The 26,384-nt window shown below is 30.4% G+C and overlaps 1 protein-coding gene across 2 annotated transcripts in view; it reads left to right on the forward strand.

Moving 5' to 3' along the window:
* The window catches only part of TECRL (trans-2,3-enoyl-CoA reductase like), a 122,354-nt gene that overhangs the window by 70,696 nt on the left and 25,274 nt on the right, over positions 1–26,384 (forward strand). Inside the window, exons 6-12 of one of the 2 annotated variants that reach the window (XM_047856713.1) lie at positions 2,470–2,575; positions 3,896–3,968; positions 8,358–8,401; positions 20,689–20,746; positions 24,173–24,258; positions 24,802–24,847; positions 25,705–25,832. In XM_047856713.1, the coding sequence (XP_047712669.1) occupies positions 2,470–2,575; positions 3,896–3,968; positions 8,358–8,401; positions 20,689–20,746; positions 24,173–24,258; positions 24,802–24,847; positions 25,705–25,832 (541 nt within the window). Of the gene's footprint in view, positions 1–2,469; positions 2,576–3,895; positions 3,969–8,357; positions 8,402–20,688; positions 20,747–24,172; positions 24,259–24,801; positions 24,848–25,704; positions 25,833–26,384 lie in introns of those variants that run through there. The other variant, XM_047856714.1, reaches the window with a different exon arrangement.

A 26,384-nucleotide genomic window follows, 5' to 3' on the forward strand; every position in this document is an offset into this window, starting at 1 on the left:
TACTTTAAAATTATATGTTCACATAATCGCTTGTTTGTATCTTTCCCTCTACAAAGTTCTATGATGGGTCTACTTTCATGTTCAGTTTAGCTTCACTGTTTAACATGACCTGGTTTACAAGAAGTACTCAGTAAAAGTGTTTTTGAATGATTAGAAGGATGAATCAATTACAAACATATTTATTTTACATTGGGCACTTTTAGATTATAAAAGAGAAGAACCTAACTTGGATGGGAGTTCTGAGCTGGCTTTTCTAAGAAAGTGGCATATCAACCATTTTCTTTGTTTTCTGGAAGGATGAGTCAGATTTTAACTAGCAAATCTTCATGTGGAAATTATTTGTGGTACAAAGAAATTTGGTGCTTTGTAGGAGTAGAAAAATAAGTGAACTAATTTCACCATGGCTTGAACTAAAATTTCTTATTTAGTGATCTGCTACATAGCTGGGCATAACCTCACTTTATGCTTTCTTATAAAATGGAAAATTTTCTCACTCAAGGATTTATAGAAATACTCCTAACAAAGAACCAACAAGGTAGGAAAGATACTGATTCCCTCATCAATCCTTTAAACTCATAAGACATCTTCCTAAATTAGAACTTCACTTTTGTTTTTCTTACTGTCTAGAAAGCTCTGCCCCCAGATATCCACACTTGTTTTCTCACTTCTCACAGAACTCGTCTGTTATTCATAGATATACGCACATAGAACATGCCCCTCTCCTGATAGATGCAAACTTATATTTTTATGAATTAATGAATAATAATAAATTCCCTGGGATTTAGCCAGGTTGATTTGTGTTTGTTTTCCCTAAAGTCACTGATATCATTAACCAGAAATCATTAATTCATTTTGTTAAAATAAACTCCCGGGGGAGACTCAATGTTTGATTTTACATAGAGTAAATGACATGATCTTTATGTTCAAACTTTATTGGCTTAAATATGCAATTCTTGATCCATATTGATTATCTTGAATAGAAGTCAGTTTTTGAAATTTATGATTTTAACAAATGCAGTACAGATTTTAATGGAAATATATTTTAAGCATAAGCAAGAATATATATTTCTGTAAATCACATCTGACATTTACTTTTAAAATAATAGTTTTAGGGGCGCCTGGGTGGCTGAGTCGGTTAAGCGGCCGACTTCAGCTCAGGTCATGATCTCACGGTCAGTGAGTTCAAGCCCCGCGTCGGGCTCTGTGCTGACAGCTCAGAGCCTGGAGCCTGTTTCAGATTCTGTGTCTCCCTCTCTCTGACCCTCCCCCGTTCATACTCTGTCTCTCTCTGTCTCAAAAATAAATAAACGTTAAAAAAAAATTTAAAAAAAATAAAATAAAATAATAGTTTTATAAATGGCAAGAGAGATGTTAACTTAGAACAACAGCAACAAAACAAATACTCAAAGAGATAAACAAGACATTACAATTTGTTAGGTAGGCAAAAACCAAACATAAAACCAACTAAACAAAACAAAAAAGCTGTCCTGACTCCATAAAAAATGAAGGTCAAACTTTTTCAATGTGTGGTTCTTGTTGAAGGAAAACCAAACAATGAAAAAGTTATTCTGAATATTATAAATGTCAAATGAAGTCTAAGTAGGTTTTGGATATTTTTAAAACTTGTAAATTTTCCCCTCTGAAACCCATTAGTTTGTTCTCTGTATTTACAGGTTTGATTCTGCTTTTTGTGTGTTTGTTTATTCATTTGTTTTGTTGTGTTTTTGTTTTCATTTATTTTTTTTTAAGATTCCACAGAGTGAAATCATGTGGTATTTGTTTTTCCCAATCTGACTTATTTCACTTAGCATAATAGCCTAGGTCTATCCATGTAGTAGCAAGTGGCAGAGGGGAAGGGGAGAAAGCAGGGGGAGGGGAGGCAAAATGGGTTAAGTAGAGAGGGAGACACAGGCTTCCAGTTACAGAATAAACATGTCACAGGAGTAATAGGCACAGTATAAAGAATATAGTCAATGATATTGTAATAGCATTGTATGATGATAGATAACAGCTATATTTGTGGTGAGCATAGCATAATGCATAAACTTGTTAAATCACCATGTTGTACACCTGAAATTAATATAACATTGTATGTCAACCATACTAAAACAAAACAAAAGTGTACATTTTCTACTTCATTCTTGAGGCATTTTGATATGAGTCCATCTATAGTTTTATGTATTCTTGGGGTAGGTGTGAGCATATAGCTTACGACTGGTATTATAAAATATTTTGAGTGTCATCAGAAGTAAACTTATAGAGAGTGTTGTAATAATACTTTTATTGTGAAATAAATTTAGAAATTTTCTAGCATAACAATATTGAAATAAACATTAGTGTTTGATTATTAGAAACATTTCCTAATATTGTAGCAAACTAAAAAAAAAAATAATAATAAAACGTCTTATACAGAAGGCAAGCCAGACCTTTGGAAGTGAATTTAATGTTCGTTTTTTATCTTCTTTCTAGTGTGGCTTGCTTCTGTCATTGTATACACTATATCCGCTATCTTTTGGAAACCTTATTTGTCCATAAAGTTTCTGCAGGACATACACCTTTGAAAAATTTGATAAAGGTGGGATTGATATGTTTTGTCATTTTAATTACTATTGAGAAATTTTGTGTATTGGGTCATCCGTAAAATAATGCAATCATCTTTATTTCTCTTATGCTTAGATTCTTCCGTTCAACTGTATCAGCACATCATAAACCTCTGCTCCTGAAATGTCACTTCCTCCATGACCTTTTTCACTGGAGCTGCCCTCAACCAATGACCCTACATAAAAGATTTGCCATGTCCTTTATGTTACAGGCCACATATGCTCAGGCACATTTGATTTTGGAAGTACTTAGCATTGAATTCAGACTCTTTAAGTGCCACTTGAAGAGGAGAGATGTCATATATGAACCTTTGTGTAAATATAGGTCTGTGTGACCTATATTTGAAATGATGAAACTACATTCTGTATTGATGACAGTTGTCAGTGTGATGACAGTGTCTTTGCTCTTCCAAAAATGGTGAATGCAGGAGTTAATAACCATCCCATCAAACAGCTGTCAAGAAAATGGGAAGTTTTATGAAATATTAAAGTGGAAATGTACATGATATAACATACTGCAATTCGATTTTCCAGTACTAATTCCAATTTAATATTGACTTTCAATAGGAAGTATTTCCTTATTGAAGATTTCCTGGTTTTTTTTTTTTTTTGGCGAATACCTGTTTTGTAAAAATTTCAACAAGCTATTCTATTGTTGTCATTGTATTAAAACAATAAACCCTAAAACTCTTAGAAACCTCAAAACTCATTTAGACTAGCTGCTTCTATTCTGCAGAAGACATTAAGATTTATCGTATCAGTACAAGATCAGTATTATAGCCTAGGACTTTTAAAACTAGGACATTTCCCTTTATATTCTATCAAGACAGGTTTTACTAATGATTAAATAACTCATTATTTTATTCATTTACTGATGGAAAATGAATATTAATATATTTTATGTAATACATTATTATTTTATGCTTTCATTCATATATATTACTTGATATGACAAAACCACTCTTGAAAGATATTTTTAAAATATATTGTTACATTTGTCTTATATCCTAAATTCCCATTTATATTAATAAGGATTGAGCAAAGTAATGCATTTCCTTAGTGGTATCAAATAGTTACTTGTAAAATGCTACTTCATTGGGTGAGGAAGTGTTTCATTTATCCGGCTTAGAACATTTATACCATTTTTCATATTAAAAAAAGCTGCAGTTTGGCATTTAAATATATGGGATGATTTCAAATGATATGATAGATTTTATATATATATATATATATATATATATATATATATATATATATATATAAATTCCCTAACTTTTATTATGTTTTATTTGCAGGGCTGTGCCTTTTATTGGGGATTTACTTCTTGGATTGCCTACTATATTAATCACCCACAGTATACCCCACCATGTATGTATGATTTCTTTCTAATTAAATCCATACTAAATTGCCAACATCAAGACTCTCTTCTAAACTACACAGAAGCTATGAAACATGGTACACTTAAAAAATAAGCAAATAATGAAAAAAATGTCAATTTTAAGTTGCTTCTGTATAATGCTCCATTAAATTTTTATGTATACTTAAAGACCATTTTGACACTGGTTTATTTTCTTTCCATAGGAACTCTAACAAATACATGAGTTGGTTGTAAATCTCCAAAGTGACAGATAGTAAAAATGAAAGGGTGAAGATTAAAAAGAAAAATTCTGTACCATCACACAATCACATGAAATCAACTATCAGGATTTAAAAAATAAACAATTAATATAAATATGTAGTTAAAATATTAAATATAATTCAGTAAGAAGCAATTTGTTTCTTTAACATAATATTTTCTATTTATAACTTTATCAAATATCCTGGCCATTGACTCAGCTGAAGCAATTTGGTGGAAAGCACAATGGACCAAACCTAAATTCTCAGTTCCTAAAACTGGAGGGAAATAGCTGTACCGAACAAAGAATTCCCTTTCTTTTATTTACTCTGGACTTTTCTCTCCTCACCTTTTACTGCAGCTCACAAGGCACACACGGGGTTCTAGTGAGAAAGGGCTAAGGTTTCAAATTTAATTGATAATTATTTTTTGTGATCTATTTCTGGTGTTTTTAAAGTTTGAAATAAATAGAAATGCATACAGTATTCAAGCTTCATTTTAGATTTTACAAAATCAGTTAAACTGTCTTAATATATACTTGAAGTACCAACACAGAATCTTTGTTAATATCAAGAAATCTAGTCGAGCTTGCTAAGTGTGTATCATTGCAATGTTCAAAACTTTAATTCTTCTAAATACTAACGACTATGAATATTGAAGAGAGTAATTTCTAACATCTTATAAATCTGATACTTAAAGATATATTATCAGAATATTTACCTACTAACTTTAGGACATTAACAGATAGATACTTTTGCTCCATAGTATATTTAAGAGGAGACTCTGAAAAATGTTACATTCACATATGTGATACAAAATAGAGGCTGATTATTGTTAACATATGTAAAGTATTTATTGAAAAGGAAATGCTTGTCAAGAAATGTAAAAATGCTATTAAGAAACATTATGATGCATTAATAGTCCCTATTATAGATTAGGAAAATGAGACCCTGAAAGTCTAATTTTACTGGCTCAAGACTCTCAAATGCATAAGGTGTAAGTAGGAATCAAATTCTGTGAACATATATATAGCCCTATAATGCTGACCCCAGCTGGAAAGTGAATATCATGAGAATATTTTCATGAGAATATCATGAGAATACCTTGAGAATATCAAGAGAAGCCCTATTCTCAACAAATGTGACTGCATAACATTAATGGCATCTGTACATTTACACACATTAAATAAAACACAACATATTATTATGTATTTCTGACACATATACCATTAAGGAGGTCATTTTTCTTACTTCTCAAAAATACTTAAAAGTAAATAGGAAAAAAATTGTCATAATTGAAAACTGCCCAATGGCAGGCATATTCCATTATCTGCAAACTGTATGCATATGTTCAGAAAATTCAATACATATGCTTAGTATCAGCAGCTAGCAAGGAAAATGGCCTTTGTAAAAATTCTAAATGTGAAATATTATAAAAATTATAAAAATATTACAGAAAATTTTAATTATGGCTAGATTTTTTTCTGGAAAGTTTGTTTCAAGTTATACTATCTGTAAGTTTGCTTACTGGAAATAAACATTTAAAATATTTAAAAATTATACTCTCTGTCCCAGTACCTGTTTTAATCATACAGTTATTTATTCTCATTAAAAAATGAAAACAAGGTATATCTTCACTGTCCTGATACATGAAATGTTCTGAACCCCTCTCTTGTGTATGTTAGCATCTATTCATTTTCTAAATCAGAGTGCAATCATGTACTCAGACAGTCCTTCCTGATCTCCTCGATTAAAATAAATCCTTCATTTTAGCTCTTACATTAAATACTATATAGGTCTTTCTTAGTAACACTTACCAGGATTGCAAACTTCCATTTGTTATCTTGTGATTATTATTTGTTTCCTTGTCAGACAGTAATTTTTATTAAGATAAGAGTTGCTTTTGGCTTAAGTTTAATTGATTTATCACAAGTACATAGTATAGTGCCTATCATATAAATTCTTAATAAGTATTGTTGAATGAATAAAGTTTTGTCTAATAGTAGGTACAAATAAAAAAATATTTTGATTTAGCTATAGAAGAATGTTTAATTATATGGTAAATGTGCTTAGTTATATGGCAAAGAGATATTAAAGAATAATTGATTATAAGAATGTTTTATCACATACTATAAAAAGTATAGAGAAAATATGTATATTTCCAAGGGAAAATCTGAATTTTAATAGATTTACAATGGATAATGGGATTTTTATGCATTTTATTTCTCTTTGTACTTTTATCTATTTCCCAAATTTTCTCCATTAATGTATTTTATTTCATAATTAGATACATGTACTTTATAAAAACAAAATCTCCAATAATTATACATGTTTTATATATGAATATACACATATATATATTCATACATAAATACTTATATAACTTTTGACTATATTATACTTTCAAATTTCTAGCCCATGGAAATAGAACTTCTATAAATGTCTTACAAAGAAAGATGTTTGAAGTTGTATTACTTACCATACATAAAATTAAAGTTACACTAATTATGCAGCAATTAGATAATATTTAATGTTTAGAGCTAGCCATATTACACATTATAATGCATATGCTGTCATAGCCTTTACAATGAATGCTTAATAGTATTGGAAAAGTCTTTAAATATATCCTTATAAAATATGCAAGATTTAAAATGAGACATTATATTTTTTATTTGTAAATGTGTTTACATAAATACAATTTATATGTACACACCCTCACATAAATCTAGAAAAAATGCAACTATTAATACAGCTGATGAGCTTATCAGAAAATTTTATTTTTAGTACTTTTTTATATTACAACTTTTCTGCCATCAGAAAGGTGACTTTAAGATACTATCTTAAATTCTAATTTATTAATTACTCATATATGATTTGGGAACTGATATAATCTATATTTTTCTTTAAGATGAGAACATTAAATCTTACCTCATATATTTGTTTCTAGATGATAAATATAAATTACTTAAAATATTACCTATTATAAAACATCAATTAAAAATTATTATTATTAGCATGTCTCTTTTTGTTGTTAAACATTAAAAAACAAGACATATGATCAAATGCAATCATATATTAGGCCGTATGATATGTATGTATTTATTTATTTATAAAGGAATCATTTTCCTTTTCTTTTCATTTAAATTTTAGTTAATATACAGTGCAATACTGGTTTGGGAAGTAAAATTCAGCAATTCATCACTTACATACAATGCCCAGTGCTCATCACAAGTGCCCTTTTTAATACCCTTTAACCATCTAGCCCATCTCCCACCCACCTCCCTCTGTCAACCCTCAGTTTGTTCTCTATCATTGAGTTCCTTGTAGTTTGTTTCCCTTTCTTCTCTTCCCCCCTTATTATATGTTGATCTGTTTTGTTTCTTAAATTCCACATATGAGTGAAATCATATGACATTTGTTTTTCTCTGATTGACTTACTTCGCTTGGCATAATACATTCTGACTAAAAGGGTAAAAGATCTGTACTCTGAAAACCATAGAATACTTACGAAAGATTTTGAAGAGGACACAAAGAAATGGAAAAACATTCCATGCTCATGGATTAGAAGAACAAATATTTTTAAAATGCCTATACTACCTAAAGCAATCTGCACACTTAATGAAATCCTTATCAAGATACCACCAGCATTTTTCACAGAACAAACTAGAACAAACAATCCTTAAATCTGTATGGAACCACAAAGACTGAATAGCTAAAACAATCCTGAAAATGAAAACCAAACTGGAGACATCATGATTCCAGATTTTAAGCTAGATTACAAAGCTGTAGTCATCAAGACAGTATGGTACTGGCACAGAAACACACACACATCAATGATGTGCTTTTAAAGTGACAAATGAGAAATTAAATCTGCCTTCAAAGAATTTTATAATACCAATTAAAAGTAGATTCCATTTGTATTCTAAATATCATTAGGTAACTAGAAGAAAAGTTCATGTGGAAAGCAAAAATATTTCATTCTTTTAAATTTCAAGTGTATTACCCCCAAAGGTCAATTATATACAGCATAGTACTTTGGATTAGAGGATAGTAATATCCAATAAACACTGCTTCAATTATGTTTATAGCAAGACAATCCAAAATGTGAATGCATGCATTACATCTTCTTTTCCTACTTTCTAGCATTTGGAAACCGGCAAGTCACAATATCTGCTATCAATTTTTTGGTATGTATTATTTATATTTTTTACTATTCATGCTCTAATTGTAGTGTTATTAAAAATGCAAAACAAATATTTGAGGATTTTCCATGTACAAAATATGATATCTTTTTATATTATGTAGTTAATGCTATTAAGTGAAGTAGGTCAAACAACTTCCCCAAATCAAGCCATTGGCTCTCTAAATCTTTTTTTTTTTTAGTTCTCTAAATCTTTTAAGTTTATTTATTTACTTTCACGAGAGAGAGAGAAAGCGCTCACATATGTGCAAACTTGTGCCCAAGTGGGGAAGGACAGAGAGAGAGACAGATTCCCAAGCAGGCTCCATGCTGTCAGCGCAAAGCCTGACATGGAGCATGATCCCACCAGTCATGAGATCCTGACCTGAGCGGAAGTCAAGAGTCAGGCGCTTAACTGACTGAGCCTCCTAGGCACCCCAAATCTCTAAATATTTTAATCAAAATGTTCTACTTATCTATAAAGAATGATTAAAATTTTTGAAGTATAGTAAACTTTGAAAAAAAATCATACTTAGTAGTTCTTCCTATTGTCTGCACACTTATAAACCCCTAACAGCAAAAAGTTTTACGAATCTAAAAGATGGACATTTAAAAAACACTTTGGTGGGGTGCCTGGGTGGCTCAGTCCATTAAGCTTCTGACTTCCGCTCAGGTCATGATCTTGCAGTTTGTGAGTTTCAGCTCCATGGCAGGCTCTGTGCTGACAGCTCAGAGCCTGGAGCCCGCTACTGATTCTATGTGTCTCTTTCTTTGCCACTGCCCCACTCGCTCTTGGTCTCTCTCTCTCTCTCTCTCTCTCTCTCTCTCAAAAATATATAAGCATTAAAAATGTTAAAAAATAATAATAAAATTTAAAAAATAAAAAAAAACACTTTGGCATAATTGTTAATTAACTAATTCTGAATGAAAACAAAATCTACTTTTTTGAATGAATTACAGATCTTTTCTAATTGTTTTCAATCCAGTTATTTAGATAAATCTGTTTAACTTTACATATGCATTGTTTGGATTGGGTACACATCCATCTGAGCACAAAAGATTATTTAGTTTTTCTGTAATGCATTATTTTATGAGACACATATTTTACTTCATATACCTTATAATTCCACCATATAACCCATACTTTTATTCTTTGTTCATGTTCTTCCTCATTCCTGTCCTTGATAGATTAACTCTCATGATTCCTGTCCCTGATGTATTGATAAATTCCCTTGATTCATATATAAGTCTACATCCTTTGTGAAGTTTGTATTAGACAACTTACACTCCCACATTCATACAAGGCACAAATGACACACCACACTTTGTTAAAAGGTCTCATGTAAACCTGGGTGTGTGTGTGTGTGTGTGTGCGTGTGTGTGTGTGTGTGTGCGTATTTTAATTAATAGTTTAGATAATAAGATTCTCTACTTGTTGGCTGTGGTGGGGGCAGGTCATGCTTTAATATTTTTAACACCTGGTCTTGCACATAGTAGAAATACTACTTTCTTGAGTGAATAACAAAAACTATTTCTTTATTTATAATTTATTTTTTTAATATTTATTTATTTTTGAGAGAGACAGAGTGGGGGGTAAGGGGAGGGAAAAAGGAGGACAGATTATCTGAAGTGGGTTCTGTGCTAACGTCAAAGAACCCAATGCAGGGCTGGACCTCACAAACCCTGAGATAATGACCTGAGCCAAAGTTGGACGCTTAACCGACAGCCACTCAGGAGTCCCCTCTTTATTCATAATTTCTTAAGGGAATGTATTAGAAGTATATCACCACCTTTTAATTTTCCACATGTTTATATTATTCATAGATAGTAAGGCTTCAGTTTATTTACTTTGATGCCTTTATTGCTAATCTACATTGTACCAAATCTAATGATCTCTGTATATTAACTACTCAGTAAATTTGAGCAAATGGAAGAATTAACTAGTGGATAAACAAAACCATAACCACATATTTGGTTTTTATTTTGATATATTTTTAACTTCATGTATGATCATTTCTCTCATATTTCTTCTCCTTATGATGTTAACCACTATACAAGAGTTTTGCAACTTGGTTTCCGTTATTTCTGTGTAAATATTTACACATTTCCCATTTATATAATATTATTGATTCTTTCCTTTTTTCAAATGTGGTATAGCCATGAATCCATGGCTCTAGTATAAAATAAAATTTGTTTTAAAAAAGTTACAGCTTTTTAAAAATGTCATAACAATTATAATATTTTAGTGTAAAAAAGGTATAATTGGAAACAAGCAAAATTCTAATAGTTTGCACTATACATTTTTTCCCAGGATTTTTAAAGATGCTGCCTCCTAATTAAGCTACTAGTGTTCAATCTCCACACATTCTTTTATTAATAAATGTTTCTTTATACATTTCACATGGGGAAAAAAGAAGGAGGAGAATTAGGCAAGTCTTATAATTTTATCATAGTTGCTGTCTTATAAGGGCCAAGGTCTCAAAATAAATAGTGATAAATAGTAGCATTGTCTAAGTCCAATATAGACAGTAGGTAAATACAAATGACTTTAATTCCACATTTCTAAGCACATAACAAACATTAACTATCTCAATCCTAGACTTAAATTAAGATAAAAAGAAACATCTGTGTTTTCAATTATATATGGTATTATCTGAGAAAACCTTGTTTAAAAGTCAAAATTTTGAATTTTGTCTATTCTGTTGCAAGTAGACATTAAGAAATAAGGTAGAGGGGCCACTGGGATTCTCTTAACATTATAAATTGTGATGGCAAATTAAAAAGGCCTGCTAGCCCTGGAATTTCCTAATAATGTTGGATGCAGGCAAAACACATTCATTTTTCACAAATAAAATATGATATTAAGATGTAAGTTAGGAAACTGATTCTAATACAGAATGTAATAAAAACTGAGTTGTTTGAGTTTGCACATTTATCACCTAAATTGAAGATACCTACCATATCTCTGTGAGCATAACATTCTGTATTTCAAGGTTAATTTTCTTCATTCATAATAAATGAATGCCTAAGTGTGTGCCTTTCACATATATCACAAAAATGTATATGCAAATGGTTTGGAAAGAAAAGCATCTTTTTTTTTTCTTAAAGAGTTTAATTTTACGTAATCTCTGCACCCAACATGAGCTTCCAACTTGCAACCCTGAGATCAAAAGTTGAATGCTCTATTGACTGAGCCAGCCAAGTGCCCCAAAAGCACATATTTTTAAGTCAAGTGCATCTAAAATTATATTATAGTAAGATTGTCAGCATATATTATAATTAATTACTATTATGTGAAGAAACTCAGGGGAAATCCATAGGCCAGTCTTGTATAATATAAAGTCTAACCAGAAAATGCCTATCTTAATTCCAAGTGCTAATTTTTCTGCAAATGTTTGCAAAATTTCCTGTTCTTCATTTGTTGATATATGTACCCTCCTAATCTAAGAAAAAATGCTTTATTCATTTAAAGTTGAATTTGCTTCTGTTGTGTAGAGCCACATTATCACCTGGCTAGAAGACAATGTATGAGAACTATGTTCAATAAGGTCATAATTAATTCTTAATGACTTATGTATGAATCAGGCATTTTGTGGACTATTAACAATTATGATTTTCTCTTCTGCTCCCGCCTTCTGTTTTTTTTTTCTACTGCCATTCTGTTTTCTAATATATGAAGCAAAATATACTGTAAGCAAAACAACACACTTTACAATGAACACTTAAAACATTCCAAAGTAGAGTATAATTCCTTTTGGAAACTCTTTGATTTTTGTGAGTTTTGCCATGCTTATATTATATTCTGAGAAGTATTTTACCACCTCCCTCTCTGTGTAAATTCTTTCTGAGTTTCAATGTGTCTTTGTTCTCTCAAATATGTTCTGAAATCACAAAATCTATAAGGGAAAAAAACCAAACAAGTAGAATCAAAAATAGGCAAATTTATAAAGGCATCATAATATTTTTCTCCACAACTTTTAGATCTTTGTTTTTCTGCTAGAAATAATGTGGACATACACTATAACCCAGTATCTTCATATTTCTATGACCTCTCTTCATTCTCTGAACTCAAGTCCACCCACAAAGAAACAAAATCACTATTGCAAAACAAAATATATTCTATAATTTTTAATATTTTGCTATTTTATAAATAATATTCCTGTTTTCTTTATCCTCTCTTCTTCTCAGTTTAGTTTTACTCTCCAGGAGCAGTTACAGTTCATCAATTCTTTGTACATTGAGCACTTCACCAGAAGAGGAATTTTTTCTCCTGAATTTCTTACTGTCTTCAACAACGTAGGAAATGAGAGAATAGATAACATATAAGACATGGTTTGCAAAACACTGAAAATCACTCTACTTCCTGTTTTGCTCTCTGTGTCTTCAGTCTCACCATTAGTTATCCAGTCATTTAGGTTAATTTTTTTTTAATGAAAATATTCTTGGAGAGGTAATAAATTATGCTCTTCTCAAGCATTCACAACTTCACTTGTAACACTGAACCAAGAAGGACCTTGGGCATAGAACAGTAATTTTTGATTAGGAGAGAGGGTGCTGGGAACACTATATATCATAGCATATATCATAGTAAGGCTGGAGGAGAGTGGGGCCATGCAATGGGAACTGCAGTAAGGCCAGGAAACTGTTTGAATGTTTGGTATTTGTGGGGGAGATAAATAAGGGATGAAAAGTGTGCCAAAGGTAATGCTTTTATTCTCAGCATTGTGCTCAGGTTTGTTTGTGACAGTTTTTTCTATCTTTTGCTTACTGTTGATAGACAGTTATAGACACCAATAAAAAAGATTCACATTACTTTTTTATTGAAGACTTAAAATATAGGACTCTACCTTTTCTCATCATTTGTCAATTTAATTTCTTTGCAAATCCCCTCAAGTATCTAAGATACCTAATAACATAAATAGGAATCAACTTTATACGCAAATTTGGCTGGAGTTACTACTGCTTCTTAAATAATTTGTTTAGAAACTAGTTTTAAAAATAATAATGTAAAATTAATGGCAATTGATTTTATTATAATTTGTTATAATTATCATTTATGTTTTAGCTGAAACTGACTTACTTCTAAAAACAGTAATAATTTAAATTAAAAACAGCTACTACTATAATGATAAAATATATCATTGCTAAAATATGTAGAATCAAAGCTAATATATAAAAATTTCTGAAAAAATAATAATCATAAATGTATTTTTAATAATCATTTACCACATAGTCAACATTTCTGAAGTATCTTTTTTAAAATTTTACTCTATGATGCTATTTTTATACTATATTCTTTACCATATGTGCACAGTCTTGTCTTATACAATATTTCATGAAAGCTCTATGTATTAAAAGAATAATGCAGGGACCCCCAGAAATGTGATAATGAGATAGACCACATAAACAAAGTAAACTATTTTAAACACTAAATTTCAAATCAAATACTTTGAGTTATAATTTTTAGTGAAAATATCATCTCTTATAATGAGTTTTGTACAATAAAATATTAGTTTCATGCAACAAATAAATTCATAAAATAACTACTAAAATTTACTTTTCATACCCTGTAATAATATAAATACAATATCTAAACTTTTGTTTAGAGCTCTACAGTTACTCATTTTCAAAAGGGAAGTTTATTGGTTAGAGCAAAGACAATACAATAGAACAAAATAGTCATAATAAAATGATGCTAGGACAACTAGATACACACACACACACACACACACACACACACAATATCAATCCAGACACAGACCTATACCTTCACAAAAATTAACTCAAAATGGATCACAGACTTAAGTGCAAAATTCAAAACCATAAAACTCTTAGGAGTTAGCATAAGAGAAAATCTAGATGACTTTAGGTACCACGATGACTTTTTCGATATAACACTAACAAATGATCCAAGAAGAATATAACCAATAAGCTAGACTTCATTAATATTAAAAACTTCTGATCTCCAAAAGACAATATCAAGAGAATGGGAAGAAAAGCATAGACCAGGAAAAAAATATTTGCAAAAGACACATCTGATAAAAGACCATTATCTGGAATATATAATGGATTCTTAAAATGCAAGAATAAGAAAATAAACAGCTGAATTCAAAAATGACACCTTACCAAAGAAGATATACAGATAGTAAATAGCATACAAATAGATGCTCCAAGTCATATGCTATCAGGGAACTGCAGATTGAAATGAGGTAGCACTACAAACTGATTAGAATGGCCAAGAATCTAGAGCACTGATGGCACCAAATGATGACAAGGATGAGGGACAACAGCGACTCTCATTCATTGCTATGGGAATGCAAAATGATCCAGCCCCTTTGGGAAGCAGCTTGGCAGTTTCTTAAATACACTTTTACTGTACTTTCCAACAATTGTGCTCCTTGTTTACCCAAAGGAATTAGAAGCTTATGACTACACAAAACCCTACAAATGGATGTTTATAGCAGTTTCATTCATAATTGCCCAAACTTGGAAGCAACTAAGCCAAAGCAGGTTAATGGATAAACTATGACACATCCAGATAATGGAATATTATTCAGCGCTGAAAAGTAATGAGCTGTGAAGTAATGAGAGGACATGGGGAAAGATTAAAGGAATATTAATCAATAAAAGGAGCCATTCTGTAAAGGCTAAATACTGTATGATTCCAAACAGATAACATTTTGGAAAAGGCAAAACTGTGGAAAGAGTAACAAGATCAGTGGTTGTCAAGGATTGAAGAGAGAAATGAACAGGAAGAGTGCAGAGAATTTTTAGGACAGTAAAAGACTCTGCATGATACCATAATGATGGATATATGGCAATATACATTTGTCCAAACTTAGAATGTACAAACAACATCAAGAGTGAGCCATATAATGCAAACCATGAATTTTGGATGATTATAATGTGTTATTGTGGTTCATCAGTTGTGACAAATGTACCACTCTGGTGGAGGATATTGATAATGGGAGAGCTTATACATGTACTGGAGCAGGGAGTACATGAAAAATCTTTGCACCTTCCTCTGGATTTTGCTATAAATGTTAAACTGCTCTAAAAAAAAATCTTAATGAAAAAAAGTATCATTTAGTATATATATTTTCTGATAAATCCATAATTAACATATTGGATATATTTACTCCAATATTTACTCATATTGGATATATTACTCATATTGGATACATGTTATCGTTTCTTATAGAAATGTATATAAATGAGTTTCATAATAAAAATAGAGATTAGGAGTTGAAATAAATTATTAGAATATTATGATCATAGTGATATAAATTATCATGCTATAAAACCTATGCTAAAACAGTATAATATTGGCTTGTATTATCAAATAGCATGTCTGTGTGAATATATTTTATCCCTAAGAGTAGAAACTAACTTCTCAAGCTTATAATAGTTGATACATAGCACAGAGGAAGCTTGCACCATAATTATATAGTGATCCAATATTTTCCTTGAAATATTAAGATAAAATAAATAAGACACAACTTATAATAATAATACTTACTAGAAATAGAAAAATTAAGAGCTGAAATGCAAAACACACCTGATTATCAGTGTTAGAAACATTTTAGCAGATTCTATTTTTTAATTATATTAATAAAATGACCATTACATTGCTCAAATGATAAACTTACATCTGCCAATAACTAATAATAATGATAACATATATAACATATATGAAACTTTGGGAAGAACACATATAGACAGAAATAATCATTTTAATTCCTATAAAAATATTACTACATCACAGAATAAAGATTACTGACTTTTACAGTGGAAACCAAAATAATTTTACTAAGACAAAATACACAGCCTGACTATTTGATGGCTACAAATTCTATATTAGGATGTTTAGAGTTTGTTCCCTAGGTGCATAATTTTCAGTTATATAAGTAGAGAATGCTTCACTTGATGAAGCTTGCAAGAAAGAACATTACAGAAATTAGCAACACAAGAAACAACAGATGTTGTTGAGGATGTGGAGGAAGGGGAACTCTCTTACACTGTTGGTGGGAATGCAAACTGGGGCAGCCACTCTGGAGAACAGTATGTATTTCCTCAAAAAGATAAAATAGAACTACTCTATGATCTAGCAATTGCACTGTTAGGTATTTACCCAAAGGATACAAAAATACTGATTTGAAGGGGCACATGCACCCTGATACTTATAACAACATTATCAACAATAGCCAGATTATGGAAAGAGCCCAAACATTCATCAACTGATGAATCGATAAAGAAGATGTTGTATACATCCATCCCCCCCACACACACACAATGGAGTATTACTCAGCAATCAAAAAGAATGAAATCTTGCCATTTGCAACAATGTGAATTGAGCTAAAGTATATTATACTGAGTGAAATAGCCAGAGAAAGATAAATACTATATGATTTAAATCATATGTGGAATTTAAGAAATAGAACAGATGAACATAGTGATGAATCACTAAATTCTATTCCTGAAACCAATATTACACTATATGTTAACTAACTAGAATGTAAATAAAAACTTTAAAAAAAAGTGGATCTCTGCAAGTTGGCCTTCTTCTAGACATTGGTCATAGGCATCTTTACCACAATGACAACATGCTATGGACTGAGGTACAGTACCGAGTAGTAAACAGGAAGCATCTTTACTACTGAAATTCCATATATTCTGATCTTTCAATATGGAAACAGTGGGATTTAATGGTAAATATTTTGATAAAAATTTGGACAACCACACTTCTGATATAGTAACTAAAAAGTCCTTTATGAGCTATTAATTTGATACTTCCCTGCCCCATATGCATATTATTATATATTTCTTAAGGTCTATATATTTATCCTTAAGTTTTTATTTAAAGTCCAGTTAGTTAACATACAATGTAATATTAGTTTCAAGAGTACAACACAGTAATTCAACACTTACATTACCCAGTGCTCATCACAAGTGCACTCCTAAATTCCATCACCTATTTCACCCATCCCACATTGTTAAATATTTAGTAATACTAATTAAAAACAAAATTGAAATGTCAAAGAACTGAGAATACTGAGGGTGCTGAAAAAATAAAAGTGTTTCCATTTACTTCCTAAATCAAAACATTCAAGGAAAAGATTATTTTCTCATGTAAACACTGTGATACTTCCAATTAGCTGACAAATTTATTTTTATACTTATCAATATAATGTTAACGCTCAAGAGGAAAATGGATTATTGAATCACTAACACCCTATTATTCATATAGTATGACGCAACATATAGTCAAGCTACTCAATAAAGATTATATGAAACAAGCAAAAATAAATTTTTTTTAGATTTACTTTAAGCAACACATATACTTCCAAATGAAAATACATTTGAATTTTCATTATTTACTCTTCTAAAATTCTTTTGCAATTAAAACAATATATCCAGGGAAGTAAAAAAACATTAACTATGGTAAAAACCCAAAGAGCATAAAATTTACTATCTTACCCATTTTTAGTGCACAACTCAGTAGTGTTAAGTGTATCCACATTGTTGTGCAAAAACTCCTAGTGACTTTTCAAATCTAGGTCATCTTGTTCTTTGTAAGTAAGGTGATTCTGGCAATGCCCCTGAGTTGCTGATCTCTCTGTGAATGTGTCTGGAAAATATAAACTTATTTTTTAATTAAACTTTTTGAAAGAAGGTAACATTGTTCCAAATTATCAATTTGTATATGAGCAAATCAAATGAAATATTTTGAAACTCATTTGTTCTACTACTATGATGCAGGAAAACTGCTTCTTCTTGCACATATTATTTAAATATAAATTTTTTCTTAAAATATCTGGACAATGTTTCCTTGGCATTTTTTCTTATGTTCCTGTGTACTTATTATCTACAATGTCTTTACCATCGGTGTTACGTAGGAATCATACACAGTTCATAGTAGATTGCATCTGTATGTTTTGCTACATAAGATAATTTAAATTTTAAGTAACGTAAAAATCAAACCTAATGATAGCAACTTCCTCAAGCTTTATTTATGAAATTGTTGTGTTAACATATAATGTGCCAGATGAATACATCTAATTTAGAAAAGAATCAATCCAGGAGAAATGTATAAATCATATTGAAAAGTGTTCCAGTGTTTCACATTTAATGTGCTTCTGAAATTTTATTTGGTAATAGAACCGTATATTGAGTTTTATAGCACTGACTGAATTTTCTAATCTTACTCAGCCCGGATCCAAGAGGAAATTATATCAACCACTTCTATTTAGGGCAGTTAGCCTAGAGTGGACTCATTCATTCTTCAGAATTTCAAACCCAATGCTTAAGGTGAAAATTGAAAATAGTCACATTGCTCTTTAAAATCCATTATGTAGTTGCCAAGTTGATGATAAGCTAAGTATGTCTAGGCATATGGATATAGCTGATATGTTTTTTTATTTTTCTCTCTCCACCCCTGGAATGTATATAGATATGCATTTCATCGGTAGACAGCAATGGACTAGTTGGCTTATTTACAACTTTTTTTTAATCCCCTTTTTTTATTTTTCTTATTTCAGTATGTTATATGTTTTATTTTGGGGCTGGGCCCTTCACGGGGCACATAATCTTAAATTATGGCATTAGTTACGGCTATTCTAGTGGTTTGACTGAGGCCTAAAAGCTTTTTTTTCCATGGCCTATACTTTGGGTAGAAGATTGATGTCTCCATATTTAGCTGTAAAAAGTAAGAAGGAGAAAATATTTTGATGGTTGAATAAGTATAAAATATTGAGAATCAAAAAGTGAATACATTTCACCAGAAGAAAATCCATATTTCTAAAATATAATTTGTTTACAAAGATTTGCTAATTTGCTTATTAATACTACTTACTTTTATCATATATTCCATTGTGTGTTTGGCACTGTGAGTCATGAAAAATGAGTATGACATTCTATTTGACTGAAAGATGAGCAAAGGTATTAAGATCAAACAAATATAACAAATTATTAATTTGGTAATTATATGTTTTGTAGTGTAGCCAATGTGTGACACAGAAATTTAGAGAAGATCAATCAATGTAGGATCATTCTCTGGAGAAGTTTTTAGCTGATGATATTGGTAACTAAAATTATCATAATTTTATTGGGCAATTCATATGTCAGACACTGGATTTCATTTAATCATCCTAAAATAATCATCATGAGATAGGAAGTAATATTTGCATTTAGGTGAAGAAATGAAATTTCAAATGTCTTAATCACATAATCTCTAATAAGTAAGTTAAAAGATGTGCTTTTTGAACACAAATTAGTCCAACAAAAGTCCACACTCTTAACCACATTCACCTACAAATAAGTTCAACTATAAAATTATTATCTGAAAATGTGAAATTCAACTTTGATTCCTAATGATAACTTGAGAAACTAGGAGCTTCTTCTACAATTACAAAATGTGAATAAATCCATACAGAAATTGCTGAAAAGAACAAAATCAGATATATTTTAAGAGATTAATAGCATTAAAGACACTGAGTTAAAAACATGCTCAATTATGGAATATATTATAGTAAAACTTTGGATGACCCTAAACGATAAAGGTTTGGAATAACAATCAGTTATTAATACCATAGTATTTAAATGTTGAATACACACTTTGTGTTAATCAGATAAGGCATGTAACTTCTGGGAATACATGTTGCAAATTGGGAACATTATTAGCCCTCCCCAACCCCTCTCCAAAGATGTTAGTAACACAAGCTTCTTAGAGGGTCATAGTGGCCTATTTACAGGGACATGTGGAGTGTGCATGATCAAGAGGCCAGATGACAGACAAGCAGCAACTGTCTTGGTGGGACAGTACCTCTTACAATAAATTTCCTAAACTGAGCTGAATCCACCTGGGAATCACACTACCACCCTTGAAGTAGTGCTGCTGTGCTAATGAATTTAGAACATGTTAACCTATGCCAAATCTATCTTTCCCGACGTGACTTACCTCTTCATAGCATGCGAACTTTACCTACTAAAACAACTACAAAGCATATAGTCAGCAATGCCTGATTAACAAGGAAATTTGAACCTAGTTATCAAAAGGTGTCAATAATATCTTCAAAGTTTCTACCTCAATGTGACTCATTATGTTAACTCAATATATATTCAACAGCTTTTTTTACTGTTACAATACAACATGTCCTCTTCTTGCAATTAGAGTAATAATATGTCTCTTGGATCTTTGGAATTAATATATTACATGGACATTAGTATATATAGAGAGAATACAATTTTTAAAGAGGAACAGGTATACCACAGTGAAAACTTTTAAATGTTTTACAGATTTGTGAAGCTGGAAATCATTTCATCAATGTAATTTTGTCTCATCCTAATCACACAGGTTAGTCCCTTTTTATCTTCTCTAGTGTGAGTTAATATAGTGTGATGTTAATTATTACTTTCAAAGTGTTAAGTGAACACTTGTTTAAAGCAATAGTTGGAAACATTTAAGACAATATGCCCCAAGGCTAGCCCCTTTATGCCTAAGTTTTTCAAATATTTGAACTAAATCATATTTCCTAATAATGGTTTCTCTAAAATGAAGTATGCATGCCCTCCTCAGAACAAATGATAACCTCACTTAAATATATGAAAAAATAAAGAGATATTACTAATAAAGGCAATATAAAATTCAGTGATACAGATCTAATTTCTTAACTCTTAATCTTGATCTAATTTGCATAATAATGGACACAATCTCACTATATTTCAATTGACTTCTTAAGCTTCTTTCTAATAAAAGTGATCATTGTTTAGCAAATACAGTAGCTATAAAATAGCAATCCCTAGGAGGACATTTTGAATTCAGTAGTTAGCTAAAAAATTTTTTTTTTAAATTTATACTGTTTATCTACAGCTATTCTTGGTAAATCAGTCCTGTCATTCAGGTTTAATTATATGTAAGGATTCACACTGTTTTTTGTACACGATACATGATTATATTATACTTTCAAATAACAATGGTCAACATTTGGATTTCATTTTGTTATCAATCTCGCTGAAAATATAAACGTGTATTTGTCTCAAGTATGTTTTAATATCTACCTGAATGTCTTAACATTTTCTTGCCTTGCATATTTCTGGCAGTCTGGTGAAACATTTTCCAGAATAATACTTACACATATAGAATTAAAAAGGAAATTTATTATGTTGGTATATTTGTGAATGTATAAAAAAGCCAAAATATATAACATTTTTATTACATTACATAATCCTGTGATAACTACTCAACTTCTTGAGTATTGATGAACATATAGAGATAGATAAAGATACATAGATATCTAAAATAACTATAATATGATTTGAAAATATCTGTACTCTCTCTTGCTGAAAAGTGTTAACAGATTAATGCCAGTACTATAGTGGTTTACTGTCTGCTTTTGCCTTACAGTAGAGCCCGCATTTAATTAGATGGGTGGATGCCATTTTTATCTTATCTATATTCATGATTTACTGAGTTCCATTTGGATGTATTTGAAGCCTAAAAGTTCTGATAGTCTGATTTGTTTTTGTGTAGAAACACAATACAGTCCTATAAAAATACTAACATTACCAAAGTTATGAATATCACTAATTTTAGTCTTGACTATGAACCCTTAACAACATTAACTTGCTCAAGTTTCTTCATCTTGTCTGGATTCTGGTATCATTATATGAAAATGAAAATTTCAGGGGTTCCTGGGTGGCTCAATTGGCTGGGTGTCCCATTCTCAATTTTGGCTCAAGTCATGATCTCATGGTTTGTAGGATTGAGCACCTCCTAGGGCTCTGTGCTGACTCCACGGAGCCTACTTGGGACTCTCTCTGTCCCTCCTGTGCACTGTGTCTCTCTCTCTCTCAAAATAAATGAATAAACATTTAAAAAATAAAGAAAATGAAAATTTTTAAATCATCATATTTCTAAAGTCAAATGTAACTTTGGAATTGTTCAAATGAAAAAAACTTTTTTTTTTTCTTCAGGGTTCACTCCGCCTTTTATCTTGCTTGTATGTTGCTCTTGAGAAATCAGAAATCTAATCTTCTCTTCTTTGTTTATTGACTTGGGCTTTTTGCCTTCAGACTCAAAAGAATTTTTCCTTATCACTACATCTATTAATTTTGTGAGGTGTGTCTCAGAGTTGATCATTTCAGGTCAGTTTTCCCAGATACATGATGTAATTTTCCAGGACACTGATTCATGTCCCTTCCAGAAAGTTTTGTAATTTAAAATTTGTTTTGTTGCTTTGTGGACTGGGTCAGGGGGTAAATTGTATATGTATTATATTTTATATCTTATATATCTATCACTTTCTATTTTTTTCCTTCTTGTTTGCTTGTTTTGGCTGGTTTTGTTCATCTACTTAATATCCCCTATTCTAGTGAACATTCTACTCTTAGGAAAATTGAAATGTCTATATTACTGAGATGATTTTTTTTCTTTTTCTACAATTTCTTTCTTGAGTTCAATCAACTCTCATCTTTTCTTTTTTTCTTCCTGCTTTGGCCATATCTATTTTGAGTTTGGGAATTCCCTTTTTTTTTTTAAGTTTATTTAGTTATTGTGATAAAGAGAAAGAGAGAGCACTCACACACGCGCATGAGCAGGGTGGGGGCACAGAGCAAGGGAAAAAAAGAATCCCTAGCAGGCTTTGCATTGTCAGCGCTAGAGCCTGATGCTGGGCTCCATCTCACAGGTTTGTGAGATCACGATGTGAGCTGCAAGCAAGAGTCCAGGGCTTAATAGACTGAGCCACCCAGGTGCTCCCTCAATTATTTTTCTTTTGATGAATATATGGGCATTACACAAAGACATTTACATGAATGTTATCAAGAGAATATGATATTAAATGGCATATGTATTTATCTTTATCTTGAAATGAGCAGTACGTGAAATCTGTACAGTACCTAATATATTTTTTGTTGATATTTTAACAATAGATACAACTCTGAAAACAACATACCGGCGTTTCATTATGACTTTAGAATTATAACTAAAAGAGATTAGTTGATGTGTTATCCAATTAAACTTGTTACGGAGAATAAACAGTAATTTTATAATTCATATTTACTTTTATAAATGTCACAGCTCAAAGTTCAACTTGAAATCATTTTAATATGCTATCTAAAATATTTCTTGAACAAAATTAAAAGGCAAAGAATCACAAAAATCAAGTGACAATATGCTAAGTATAATGAAAATTGTAAATAACAACCCTGATTGCTGAGCAGAAATAATTTATGTGGTATTTCTGAATATTAACTATGCTGATATTCATTGTAATCCTCTTATGAGAGATTTTTCACACTTTTCTGATATAAATGACATCCTTAAAAAATTCCTTTTGGATTTTCACTAATTAAATAGAAAGGGAGGTTTGAAGTATTAAACAATCTCAACCAAAAATATCTTCTTTGACACTAAAAGAGAAGAGGCATGCAATTGTTAAAGCATATTTACTAATTGTAGTATGTAATTCAGCTGCAACTATTATGTTATGCAAAAAAAAACATTTTTGTATTAAATTTTAAAGAACTGATTATCATGGTATATTGTATAAATGTATGGCAACATAGCTGTAGACATAGAAAATTACAGGTATATTGTTTGAGTCAAAAGGCCATAGCATTTGAAACTGGGACTCTTCTGAGTAATTTGGGAAGTTGGTTCTATAAATAATTGATGACATTTTATGTGGTGTAAGTTGTTTTAGGGAATTTAGAATTATATAATACATATATGATTAAATTGCAGTATGTACCATCATTGATATTTTATTCTTTCTAAAAGGAGTTAATGCCTGTTTTCCAAGTCCAAATTATAACCCCTTCACATGGATGTTTTTTCTGGTTTCATGTCCTAACTACACCTATGAGGTATGCTATTTATGTATGTAAATAATTAAACTTTATTCTATGAGAAACTAAATGCATGTGTTTCTATATTTACAAGTATTAAAGTTTAACATATATAATTATACAGAGGATTTATCTGTATATATAGGGATAGACAAAGATATAAATTATGATATGGATTCAATTCGAGTTATAGGCATGGGAAATTGGAACATTTACGTAAACTACAATTTTCCCTGCAGAAAATGAATATCTTTCCATATATATATTTTTAAACAAAATTTTATAATTTTCATATAAAATGTCTTGAGATGTTTCAGGATTCTGTTTTTTATCAAAGTTTTTGGAACAATGTCTTTCATTTCTTATTTTATGAATATGATGCTGTTTATGGGATTCTTTATGATTATCCTAATTAACAACAAAATCTGTATTTGGGGAAAATGTATTTCTACCAGTAGTTTTTCTATTGTGTTTTAAGCTTCACATTACCTATTTAAAACCACAAATGAAAAATTCCTAGATTAATCATAGTATTTATTAATTTATGCTTTAATATAACAGATTGGATCATGGATTAGTTTCACTGTCATGACACAAACACTGCCAGGTAAGACCTTGGTTATTTGACATTTAAGTAAATGCTCTTTTAGGATAAGTGATTTCTGAGAACAAGTTTCTGTAGTGCTAAAGTTTGGCATTTTTGCAAAAGGATTTTTTTGCTTTCATTTTTATCTTTATTTTGGATATTTTTAGCAGCATTAAAATATATTGGAACAAAAATCTCTAGGTACTTATGGCTTAATGTAGCCCCCAAAAATTAATTAAGCAAAAAGGATTTACTCATAAGAAGTTGTGTTAATAATGCACTTCACTTGAAAATCTCTTTTATGATGAATATAGGCATATGTATGTGTTATGTCCTTCAAGTGTTCATGAATGTCTCTGAATGGAAGGCTGGGAGCATGAGTGTGTAATCTCAAATGCTGGGCATTTTAACACACATAAGAGAGTTAAATTGCATTGAACTTCATGTATTGGAAAGTATATGGATTACATCCATTTCACACATTATTTATTTCACTATACAAAATTTTTAAATCATAATTTTTGTGGTTTGCCATATGCATGTGTGTAGACGTATATTATCTGCATATAGAAAACTATTATTGAACAATTCAAAGAGATAACAATTCCTTATTTGGAAATACTTTATGGCAGTGGGATATAAAAAATGTGGATTGTTTTGAACTCTGCTATATACTTTCTATGTTTCTTCAACTATGCAATAAATATGGATGAACATATATTATGCTAAGCAATTAATATGAGTAAAGAAAATTGATATAGAAGTATGCAACATTTGAGAAATATTTTAAGAGTTACATAAGACAGTTTTTTTCCCAGTATAACTGGGTATATTGATCATAAAAATAAGAAAGGATAATTATTTCTTTTTTCTTCTAGTTGGGATTTTTACACTTCTGATGAGTATCCAGATGTCTTTGTGGGCACAAAAGAAGCATAAGATTTATTTGAAGAAATTCAATTCTTATATGCATAGAAAATCAGCCATGATTCCATTCATACTGTAGTAAAAATAACTTATCTCATGTATATAAAAATAGTATATAAATTCACTAAATCAAACTTGGTCAATAGTTGACTATTATGTAACAGAAATTCAAAACAAACAGTACTTTTATTGAATAAAAATATTAAGTGGTAGATTCTAGCTAACTTTAGAGTAATAAACTTGAGGCAAATAAAAAGCAGAAACTGTAGATACGACTAATAAAAGATACATCCAAATATTTTCAAGGGATTGGTCTTTGAACAAGATTTTCTAACTTCATTAAATGTTTCATAATACTATCTGCTTAAGACAATTAAAATATCTGAATTATAAACTAAAAATTTGTGATTTTAAATCACCTGAATTTTACACATTTTGATGGTAATTTATTATTTTCTTTATTGTTTAGCATGTTATTGAAAAGTATAATATGTCACAGTAGTATTTCAATTTCTAGTGAAAATTCTACCAATATTAAAAGTGAAACATAATTTCTCGTGAAACATATTTATTTATTCATACATACATTGTATGTTGTCATTCTGAAACTATAATAATTAAAAATATCTTC

This window comes from Prionailurus viverrinus, chromosome B1 (assembly GCF_022837055.1).
Source record: "Prionailurus viverrinus isolate Anna chromosome B1, UM_Priviv_1.0, whole genome shotgun sequence".
Classification (NCBI taxonomy): Eukaryota; Metazoa; Chordata; class Mammalia; order Carnivora; family Felidae; genus Prionailurus; species Prionailurus viverrinus.